General features: G+C 33.5%; 2 protein-coding genes across 2 annotated transcripts; one reads left to right on the forward strand and one right to left on the reverse strand.

Moving 5' to 3' along the window:
- Window positions 1-1,799: 1,799 nt before the first annotated feature.
- On the reverse strand, window positions 1,800-3,292 carry LOC126680373 (uncharacterized). Its single transcript, XM_050375492.2, has 2 exons — window positions 2,798-3,292; window positions 1,800-2,715 (listed from the first exon to the last, which is right to left on the reverse strand). The coding sequence occupies exons 1-2, from the start codon at window positions 3,062-3,064 to the stop codon at window positions 1,993-1,995; spliced, it is 990 nt and encodes a 329-aa protein (XP_050231449.1). The 5' UTR covers window positions 3,065-3,292; the 3' UTR covers window positions 1,800-1,992.
- Window positions 3,293-7,009: 3,717 nt separating this feature from the next.
- On the forward strand, window positions 7,010-12,050 carry LOC126680260 (carboxyl-terminal-processing peptidase 1, chloroplastic). Its single transcript, XM_050375352.2, has 12 exons — window positions 7,010-7,536; window positions 7,632-7,751; window positions 8,248-8,382; window positions 8,559-8,663; window positions 8,765-8,933; window positions 9,649-9,725; window positions 10,164-10,208; window positions 10,497-10,580; window positions 10,890-10,928; window positions 11,015-11,077; window positions 11,431-11,560; window positions 11,651-12,050. Exons 1-12 carry the CDS (start codon window positions 7,129-7,131, stop codon window positions 11,704-11,706), a joined length of 1,431 nt encoding a protein of 476 aa, XP_050231309.1. The 5' UTR covers window positions 7,010-7,128; the 3' UTR covers window positions 11,707-12,050.
- The last annotated feature ends 16 nt before the right edge of the window (window positions 12,051-12,066 follow it).

The raw sequence follows: 12,066 nt of genomic DNA on the forward strand, positions 1-12,066 counted from the left end.
ATTTGTCTCAAACCCTAGTGTTATTTATCACTATAAATACTCATTAAGCAGTTGGTTTGAGAATCACGAAATTCATTATTCACTAAATCACTAAAATTCGAAATTGCTTGTGAAGCAATAGTGCTAGCACACAAGCACTAGTTTTGGCTAAGGTCTGTTCGTGTGGATACTCGTAGAGGACGCGTTCTTTTGGAGGCGTTTCTGATCCGAGGCCAGGTATCACCAAAGTGAACCACCTCCTTCCTTCCTACATTGCTGTTGAATTCGACATACAAGTAAGTAATTGTTCTGTTTAAGGCGTTTCTGATCCGAGGCCAGGTATCACCAAAGTGAACCACCTCCTTCCTTCCTACATTGCTGTTGAATTCGACATACAAGTAAGTAATTGTTCTGTTTAATTCGAATTACATGGATCTTGGTTTGGGTTTTTAGATAATTTTTGAAATTCCGCTGCGTTATGAACCAATAAAACCCAACATATATTTCATTCGTCCTATTTAAAAAGTTTATTTTTTTATGTTTGATTTTAAATGTTCACTTTCTATTTGTAATAATATTTTATTATAATTATTTTTTATCCTGAATTTTTTTTATTATTTTTAGAAGATTAATACTTTGGATGTAATTTATAAGACATCATTAATAGTGATAAATAAAGAAGTAAAAATAATTTAACATTTTTATATGTGGAGAAAATAAAATAACCTCTTAAATAGCATGGAATTTTAACTTAGTTTTCTTTTTGAATGGTTATTATTATTTTTAGAAAATGGTTAATTAGAAAGAAAAAAAGCACAATTTTTGTAAGCATTTTAGGAGTAATTTTAAATCATTGTTCAATAAAAATAAATAAAAATAATGAAGGGTGTTTATTTAATTTTTATTTTAATTTTGTGAATAGTGTGACACACTCTTTAGCACAAACATCTTGTTCTATATCACGTCAACAAGAATAATTTGATAATTTTCCTGCAATTTTAACTCGTATAATGGCTTCTATTTTGGTTTATACTTTATCCTAAAAAAATACTGAAAGACACTAAATATATGAACAGAGGGAGTAATATCGAAGGATATCATATTTATTGGAAATCATATTACTCTTCAGGAAAATTATTTTAAAAATGAAATGAAGCTGCATTTCATAAAAAAGGATTTGACTGCATCAGAAGTCGCTATTACCTGAACCATAACAGCCAATGCATCCGCAACTCTATTACAATGACTTTTTATACATCTAATCTAAATTTAAATTTAAGTGTGTATAGTGAATTATTTTTAAATGTATCAAATATGATAATTTTTTTAAATTTTTTTTTAATTATATATTAGACTTGAGTTGAGCTTAAGTAGCTCGAAAATAGTTCGAAACACCCAAACTCGAATTCGAACCAAACATAACACACGCCGAGACCCGCTCATTTACACATAGACCCTACCAATGCCACTAAACTTAAGTTAAAAAGCTTTTAGTAAAAATTAGAAATAGAACTGCACAAAACTCGAGCTTCAAAAAGGAGCATGCATGCTTATGAACGAAAATGTAATCTCCATAAACGATGCTTAAAGACACCATACATGCATGATTTCTTCAACAGAGAAACATTTTGAAGAGTATTTGAAATCTAAACAAGAAGTCAATATAATAACATAATTATCTGCTGCAAAACAAGAGCAATGACTTGATCATGATGAGCAGCTAGATAATACAGGACTATGGACTAATCTTGACATAATCAAAATATATTTTCAGCTTGAATTTAAAGTCACTAACTTAGGCTAATTGGGGAATCACTAGATGCAGTGTTTGCTTAGTTCTACTAATTAGACAAAATAACACTAGTACAAGCTTGAATCCTCATGTATCTACTGCCCAAAAAACAACTAACTAATTATATATACACAAGACTAATAAGAACAATTATAACTTTATACTAACTTGCATGCATGAGGCACTTGTAGAGCAAAATAATTTCTGAGCCAGAAGCAAACTCAATTCTCACCCGACTTTCTCATCCCCTGCATTAACCCCTTGGCCGTGAGAGCCATTCGCTGTCTCTGGAATACTTTGGCCTTGGCCCTTATCTGTTCAATCATTGCCTCCAGAATGGCGTTGAATTCATCATACATTTCTGCTCTGTCCCCAGATATCGTGCGGCTCTCTTCTAGTGCAGCATCAATCCCCTGCTCGATAACTATTTTCTCTTCCAAGAACACCTTCTTCTCCTCTTCCATCGCTTTTTTCTCCGCCTCAAGTACTACAAGGAAGCCCTTCTTCTCCTCTTCCAGCGCCTTTTTCTCCGCCTCAAATACTACAAGGAAGCCCTTCTTCTCCTCTTCCAGCGCCTTTTTCTCCGCCTCAAATACTACAAGGAAGCCCTTCTTCTCCTCTTCCAGCGCCTTTTCCTCCGCCTCAAGCACTACAAGGAAGCCCTTCTTCTCCTCTTCCAGAGCCTGTTTCTCCGCCTCAAGTGTCTTGGCGCAACTTTGATACTCAGATAAAGTCGCGACCAAATTTCCATGCTCCTTTCGAAGAGCATCATACTTCGCCTCAGCGCTAGACGCTCTCGAAGTTGCCTTTTTGAGGGCCAATTTCTGTTTGGAATAACGTTCAAAGAGAGATGCACAGACCTTCTCGGCTTCTAGGTACTTGAGCTTTTCCTGTCGAAGAAGCTGCTCCGCGGCTTCCCCTAACTCTGCAATGCTTGCGAAATTCTGAACAGGTGGAAAGTAAGTTAAAATAGCATAAAAGCTGAACAAATTGCATAAGTAAATCTAAATAATCGGGTTTAAATACCTCGAACATATACATGCTCTCACTCACGTACATTTCAGAAATCCAGAGATCCTCCGTTTCGTCCCTAACACGGTCAAAAGCGTCTGCATAGCGGGGATACTTGGCCTTGAGACTCTCGAATAAACTTGGCGGGTTAAACGGCGTTTGAGCTGAAATTGCCGGAATGTCCTTCTTTGGGATGGAACCCTCATCGGTACGGCATTTCTTCAAAGGAGCAGAACCCTCGAGCAGTTCCTGATCGTTCTCGTTCCTCGAATCTCTCTGCATTTTCAAAAAAGTCGGTGGATTTCTGAGTTGGAATGAATTGAAACCCTAGAGAACTAACGTTGGATAACAGAAGTTTAAGGGAAATGCAGAGAGATTTGCAAATAAAAACAAGAATCAGACCGGAGAAAAAATATAGGGAAACTAGAAATTTAAATAAAAGTTTGAGAGCTTTTTGGGGTTTGGAAGAGGAAAATAGAGAGCTTTTTCTAATTTGAAAAATCTGTCTCACTCTGGTTTACTTCGCCCGGGGCCCAAGAAATTAGTCTTAAGTGCAACTCTATCATTTTCTTTTTTTCTTTTTGAAACAAAAAGAATAATTGTTTCATTTCAATTTCCATGGATAAAAATATGCCTAATTATTTAAAAAAGGCATAAGGTATAAAAAAGCCCTCGAATTTTTCTCAAAAGTACATATCAGCCCTTTTACTTTATCTAGGCACAATTAAACCCTCGTGTTTTTAAAATTGAACAATTAAATCCTTATTATTTTTAAAATCGAACAAATAAACCCTTTTAGTTTACTTTTGGGACACTTACCCCCTCAAAATTTTGGTAAATATTTTAAATATTAAAATTATTTTTGAACTTTTTTCCTATATGATTATGAGAGACATGTCAGCCATTAACGAGTGTTTCTAATGATGTTGGATGAAAGGGGTTATTTGTTCTATTTGAAAACAAAGAGGGCTTAATTATACCCAAAAAAAGTAAAAGGACTGATTTGTACTTTTGTGAAAACTACGAGGGTTTTTTTGTACCTTTTGCCTTTAAAAAACACCTAGTTCGAAACTTTTTTGTATTTATACCGCAAACTAAAAAAAAGTTCATTTGCGTCATGGATTTTCATGTTTCGCTTTTATATCAAATTTTTAAATTTTAATAATTTAATTAATTTAAGGATGAAATCATTAAAAACAACTAAATAGAAAGATTATATGTTACTTTTTTATTTAAAAAATACAAATAAATCCTTCAACCTTAACGTTCAAAAATCACTAATAATAATAATTTTTTAATCTAAATTATTATATTTTCCAGCTATATAGCTGAAGAAGAACAAATTTGGTTCTTCTCCGGCCGAGGGAAGAACAAATCCGACGAATCAATTCTTCAAGGAAGAACGATCAGTTTTCGGGAGTAAATTTTTTTTAACGAAAATATTTTTATTTCTTATTTGTAAGTCGACTTTGTTTTCTATACAAATCATTTGTTTTATGTTTTTTTAGATTTTAAAAATTATTGAATAAATTAAATAAAAGATTTTATCGTTTGTTGAATTTTTTTTTTGAAGAAGGTTTCTTATACTATTAATAACATTAACGTTTAACTATAATATAAGATAAAAATAAAGGATTATTTTAATTTTTTTAAATGAAAAGAGGTCAATTTAACTCTCTGGAATAGAGGCAAAACATGAAAACCCAAAAAAGAACACAATTGAACTTTTTTCTAAATTAGGGTGTAATTGAAAAAAGTTTCAATTTGGGTGGTTTTTAAATAATTACACCATGAATATATGACTACAACATAATGTGTCACATAATACAACTTTACAAATTTAGATCTAAAAAATAGTGTAGTTAAATAAGCAAAATTTACAAATCCAAACAATTACGATAGGAGAATTCAATTTGGATTAAGATTTCTCAAGTTCATTTTAATTTGAGGAGGTCAAGTTCACAATCTACATCATTCATTATAAAATAAATGGTATATAGTATTTAGTTAAAATTATGCTTTTTTTATCTAAATCGTTCATTTTGTAATAAATGATGTACATTCATCCAACTTGATCCCTCAAGTTGAAATGAATTTGAGAAAATTTCAATCAGATCCTAGATTTATGACGAGAGTACTCCAAATTGTAAAACTTAAATTTGTAAATAAGCTCTTCAAGCGAAATCGCAAGAAATTTCAAGTTTCGTATCTTGTAAAAGTCACCATTCGAAGATGGTAAATCCATATGGGGTAGACAAAACCCATTTAAAGGGCAGATAAACTAAACAGTATAAAAAGAAACCAATAGCATATACAAAGTCATCTATTTAGTGCAAATATTGAAAAATTAGAAAAATTTGAAAGTTAAGGAGGTGAATTTAGCCAAAAAATGACCAAAACCAGCTCCTAAAGAAACGAGGCTGGAATTTAAGAAGAAAACGAGAGTTTAGGATGATTTTGGGTTGAGTTCAATATTTCCTATTAAACGAATCGCAACTGTAACGTTTGTGGTTAGAGTGTAACCAAGTCGAGTCGATGTATCAAATTCGAACTCGACTCAACTCTAAAATTTGAAGCTCAGATTTAATTTGAACACAATAAAATTTTATTTTAAAAGTTCAATCTCAAATTTGATGAAATAGTTGAGATCCGAACTCGGCTTGGCCGTAATTTTATTTTAAAAAATTATAAGTATTAATTTTTTTTTCACGTATCAAAAGAAATAAAGAAAAGGGTCAAATAAGCCCATAACGTTTAGCCTATGGGTCAAGTAAACCCTCAACGTTCAAAAAAGTGTAACGAGAACCCTAACTTTTTTAAATCGCATCATCTAAGTCCTCCTTGGAGGTCCTCATAGATACGATTTAATAAACGTTACGGTCCTCGCTGACCTCTAAGAAGGGGTTTGATTATAATTTAAAAACATTAGGGGCTTATTTGACCTTTATTCCAAAGAAATGAACATAAAGAAAAACCACTCGCATAGAAGATAAACTTCTAAAACACTTCAAAACCAACCAAGTGAGTGATTAACAGGAGAATTCCCCATTGAAACAACTTGATATGTGATTGCCTTGAGGCGGTCATGGTTCATAAATCAGCTATTCTGTAAAAATTATACTAATTTTTTTGGCTTAATACATCATTTGACCCCTAAACTATACCATTTTATTCTCTGCGACCTCTAAACTAATTTCGTATTCTTTTTGACCTCTTAACTCTTTTTTTTGTTCTATTTAACCCCTCATTCGGAATGTGCACACCACGCGCGATGACGTGGATAAAATTGCTGACATGGCTTTGCTGACATGGGGTTAAATAGAATAAAAAAAGTAGTTAAGAGGTCCAATGGAACACTAAAATAGTTTAGAGGTCATAGGAAATAAAAAGGTAAGGTTAGAGGTCAAAAAATATATTAAGTCTAAATATTTTTTTTTAATCTAAAATAAAAAATGATGTACTTTACATATTATTTGAAAAAAATCATTTAAGGCTTTAAAAGTCATGAAATTTAGCGTGTTTTCCAATTTTAACACAAATTTTAAAAATTCAGAATTGATTTGAAAAGTTTGAAATTGCAAAAAATTAAAAGCTGGTGTATTAAAATTTTTATAATTGGAAATTCGTGAAATACACTAAAAATTATAATTTTTTAAAAAAATCAGTCTTTTTTTAATATTATCACAGTATAGTAAATTTATATATTTTATAATATCGTTAAAAAGACAAAACTTCTTTTATCATTATTGAAATGTAAACAAATATATACATGTACAAGAAGTTATATTATTTAATTATTTGACTAAATTTCAATATTTTTTTATTTTTCTAGAAGATTAAATGGATAAAAGTTAAATAATTGTATTTTTGAGAAGGTTAATGGGTAAAAATTAAAAGTTTGAAGGTGCAATAGGAAAATAAAATAAGTTCAGGGGTCAAATAGAACAAAATAGTGTAGTTCGGGGGTTCAATAGAACAAATTATGCATTTTAATTATCCTTCACGCGCTTCAACGCGTTTGAAAACACGCGTTTTTGCCACGTTGGATGAAAAAAGTCAGATCGGCAAAAAAATTACAATTGACGGGTTAAATAGAACAAAAAATAAAGTTAAGAGGTCCAATAGAATATCAAATTAGTTTAAGAGTCTCAGAGAATAAAAGTGTATAGTTTAGGGGTCAAATGATGTATTAAGCCAATTTTTTTTATATGATGATGCAACAAGAGATAACCATGTGATCTCCACATATCAGCATCAATAAAATACACCCACCCGCACACAAAACAAACTCAAACACTTAAAAACCAACCAAGCTACTGATCAACAGACAACATAGGATCAAAACAATGAGGGTCTTAAACTGCAACTCAACACCCACACTCTCATCATCTTCCACAATTTACCAAACAAGAACACAAACTAAGAGACACCCAATTCTTATAAGCTCAAACCTCAAGAACCCAGATACCAATTGGCCAAAAAAAACCTTACTTGGAGCAGCCACTGGAATTCTTTCATTCAATCTCTTACTCTCTTCTCCATTTTTCTCACTTGCTTCATCAGTTTCATCACAGTCCCCTTTTTTACAATTACCTTCTCCTCCTTCTGAGCAATGCCAAGAACAAGAAGGAGAAGAATTGGAGCAGAATAAAGAAAGTTTTAGCAATGAGGGAATTGTGGAGGAAGCTTGGCAAATTGTTAATGATGGGTTTCTTGATAGTGGGCGTCATCGTTGGACTCCTGAATCTTGGAAGGTGAAGAATTTATCCTGTTTTTTCTTCTTTTTTTTTGAAAAAGATGTGATATTTGAGTAATTGTTATGTCAAAGTTTGAATTTTTATGGTTGTAGCAAAAAAAGGAAGATGTTTTGAGTAGTTCTATACAAAGTAGATCAAAGGCTCATGATTTGATTAAGAGAATGCTTGCTAGCTTGGGTGACCCTTATACAAGATTTCTCTCTCCTGCTGAGGTAAAAAGAATTCCCCAAATATATTGAAATCTCACTGGTTTAGCTGTTGTTGCTACATTTGAGGTGTTAGATGTAGCCTAAGTAGCATGGAGACGGAAACTGGAAATGGAAACAGCACGAAACGGACACGGGAAAATGACATTTTTCTAAAATGAAGGACACGGAACGTGGGAGAAATGTATATTTATAATATTAGATATTTATAACATGATGTAGCATTAGATCAAGAACTAGATAATGATCCTTATTCAAAGCTAAGGATTAGTTGTCTAGGCTTTTGAATTGCATTTTACGCAATTTTTGTCTAATCTAAATATGTTCTCTCTTAAAATGTGATGCTTACTTTTGCAAGATGCATTTGTGTGGAAAGTTTTTATCATGCTTGTATAAGGTTTTATACACTTGGCTCTACTCTGCTGCGTGCGTACAGGGATTTGCTTATGAAATTTTCAGTTTTCTTATTGCATGACTGGTGTCACCTTTGTCGCTATGAAAGTTCTCGAAGATGGCAAGGTATGACATGAGTGGTATTGGAATAAACCTCAGGGAAATTCCAGATGATGGAGAGGTGAAACTGAAGGTGCTAGGACTCCTACTGGATGGACCTGCCCAGACTGCCGGTGTAAGACAGGTAACTATAAAGCCAAATTTATCAATGCAACATGAGGTTGGTATCTCTGTTTTTTTTTATGTAATTATTAAGTAATAGACATAATTCCTTTAGATGGCCTCGTTGCACTTTTTTTCCGAAAGAAGTGGTATATAAGGTTAAGGTCAGCTCCCGTCTGTCTTATATTCTTTTACTAGGGAGATGAAGTTTTAGCTGTTAATGGAGAGGATGTCAAAGGGAAATCAGCATTTGAAGTATCATCATTGTTACAAGGCCCAAATGAAACATTTGTGACTATTAAGGTATGCTAATTGCCCTGCGACTCAAAGCACTGTTATTTGAGTTTTTTCGTCTTAAATTATTCCATGGATTATCATTAATACATCCAAACAAACAATTGCAGGTAAAGCATGGCAATTGTGGGCCCATTCAATCCTTAGAGGTTCAGAGACAATCTATTGCTCGCACACCAGTCTTTTACCGCTTGGAACAAGTAGACCAAGGCAGCAGTTCTGTCGGGTATATGCGCCTAAAAGAGTTCAATGCATTGGCCAGGAAAGACTTGGTAATTGGTAAATGCTTATTGATTTTCGCCTTGTGTTCCTGATTTTCTTGCAATAGCTATTCAAAACATATCATTTATGATGAGTTCTTTGTTTCCCACCCATGAATAATGTAAAGTCTTACCTAAAGTCCTTCACTGGAACAGAAAGAGTAGAATAAGTTATCAAATGTCTGAATATAAACACCAGATTATTTAGTACCATGGGTCTCTATTTTGAATCAAAGATGGTTTCAATATGTTATCGGTTCTACTTCTGTTTTTGAATTATCTAACATAAAATAAGTAGATATGGTAGCAAAATCTAATGGGTACTTTTTCCTTTGCTTATCGAATTCCCACAAAGCTTTCTTCGTCAACAACAGAACAATGATCAAAGTGATAAAGAACCGTTGTGATAAAGCTATGAGAAATTAAACATAAAAATAAAATGCTAAATGCCTAAATCTATCCTGGTTAAACACATGACTTTGTAAAACACAATTGTTCAAGTTTGGCCGTAAAAATGGTACAAACACTCCAAAGTACCCCTAGGCCCGAGCTTAAGTTAGTTTCTCCATAGTCATTTTTTTTTCTCTTATTTAATCATTACAATTGGTTTAGTATCTTGGTTGACGTTCACTGTTATTGGGCTTTTAACATTATCGATGTTTTCAGTGGAGTGTGATCAAGGTTGTGTAGTTCTTGCCTGTCTAATATAGGAAAGTAATTTTCGCTGGTTGCAGCAATGAAACGACTTCAGGACATGGGCGCTGCATATTTTGTTCTGGATCTTAGAGACAATCTCGGTGGGCTAGTGCAGGTTTCCTTTTCACTTTACATTTTCCACTAAAGTTTGGTCAAGTCTGTAGCTTTTATGTTTTAGTTTTTTATGATTAATCGGAGAACTTTGGAAGGAAGCAGCATGGTTTGATAAAAGGGAAATCCTCACTGGCTGTGTGCCTTAGGTTTAGATGTGCCTACATACTCATTTCCTGTATTTGTGCATGAAAACGATTTTGTGCAATTTTACACCTGTAGATCTTCATGTAAGCAAGTATGTGCACTTAAACTCCTTCATAAATGGATGCAGATAGATATGTTGAAGTGTATGTCCTTTGACATCTTAATAGACATCACCTCATTGTTAACGTAACTTGTCAATACAACAATAAGCCGATGGCTGAATAGATGATCATGATTTGCACACTAACACTATCATTTCTCAAGATCTTGATTTGATCTTTTTTTCTTATTCCAGGCTGGTATTGAAATTTCAAAGCTCTTCCTAAATGAAGGCGAGAAGGTACAGTATGTTGATTCTTGAGATTTTTATTATTTATCCTGGATAATCTTCTTGTTTGCACCCGGGTCACCTGAAATTGTTGTTTTTAACTTTTCCATTTCTGAACTCTCTTTGACATAGATTTCTTAAAGTTCTATTTTGTTATCTCTTACTTTCTTCACATAAAGAATGCTCGCCACTCTCCCATTAGCTCTTGATGTGTGGTGTCTAGCATCAACAATTCTCTAATGACACGAGTTCCTTGTTAATGATTACATCATTTGGTGTTCTATGTTGAATTGTGAGCAGGTGATTTATACTGTTGGAAGGGATCCCCAGTACCAAAATGAAGTAGTTGCTGATGCTGCACCGTTGGTTACGGCTCCTCTTATTGTATGTTCTCACATGTCTCCATACACTAGTTACATTTATAATCATCAACATATCAAATGTTGCTGGTCTATGGTAGATTCAATTGATTTCATGCTATTATGAAATTTATCTCTTGTTACTTGCTTTATTAACATAAAAACATCTTTTGTTTCTATGAATCATTTGTAATTACCTCGGTTTTTATTTGAACTGCTTCTAATTTTAAAACAATAAAAAAGGGATGCCTATCATAATAGGTGAGAGAATTATTTTTGCTTCTTCATATCCCATAGGCATGTTTCTGACCATGAAGTGTATCGTTCCTCATAGGTTTTGGTGAACAGCAAAACTGCTAGTGCAAGTGAAATTGTAAGCAACTTCTATGTCTAAATTATTCAATGAGTACTGAGTAGCTTTCGCGGTTACAATATTGTAGTTTTATGCTCTTCTTTCAGGTAGCCTCTGCACTTCATGATAACTGTAGAGCAGTCCTCGTGGGAGAAAGAACATTTGGCAAGGTTAGCTGATTTTGCCAATAATCTGTGCTATTTATGGTGTTTCCGCATTCTCTTTCCATCACGCAGTCGACATAATTTTTAGGATATATCATATATCCTGCAGCCATCTAGAACCGCATTGTCCACCCTATTTAACTTCTATATCGGTGCAATTGTTCAAAGCATAAAAGTTGGGTTCATCCTTTGGATCTAAGCTTCTTTCACATTGACCGACTTAAATGAATTCTAAACATAGTAACTGATTTAAGCGAAGTGGTTCAAATTCTGATAACTACGAGTCCTTGAAGTCCGGAAAAAAAATCTGGATCATTTAAACGTTCTGAAAATCTGATGCTATTGAAAAATGTTGTCAGGGTTTAATTCAATCAGTTTTTGAGCTTCAAGATGGGTCTGGAGTGGTTGTCACTGTCGGGAAGTATGTCACACCAAATCACATGGACATAAATGGCAACGGAATCGAGCCCGATTATAGAAATCTACCAGGTTAAAACTCATCATCATATTCTTCATCCTATTTTTCTTCAGCAACTCAAATGGCCATTACCAGTACTTTGAAGAAACCTTTAATTGCAGCTTGGAGTGATGTTACACAGCATCTATCGCAATGCCGCATGAATCAACGGGGATAAAGCCAAGTTTCTTGCATTACAATCCGTGTTGAGGTGAAAGTGAAAATGTGATATAATCAGCTGCCGCCCTCTAGTGGTTGTGCTCATCAAGCTAACATGGATCTTACTGACATAAAGAATCTAAAATAGCATATGTTACCACAGTTGAATCAGCTTTACCTTTTAAGATATTGCAAAAAATTTCATTGTATTTTCTGGTTGCAATTGCAAATGTCATATTGATAATACTGGAGGATTACAATCGCTACTCGATTCATAATTTTCGGTGGCTTCACTGGAAATATTTAGCTATCGTTTTACCAAACTTATGCTGGATAAGGCAATCCTAAACTTCAAATTTTTCATATGCAAAGAATCTTT

The sequence above is a fragment of the Mercurialis annua genome, linkage group LG5 (assembly GCF_937616625.2).
Source record: "Mercurialis annua linkage group LG5, ddMerAnnu1.2, whole genome shotgun sequence".
NCBI classification, from domain to species: Eukaryota; Viridiplantae; Streptophyta; class Magnoliopsida; order Malpighiales; family Euphorbiaceae; genus Mercurialis; species Mercurialis annua.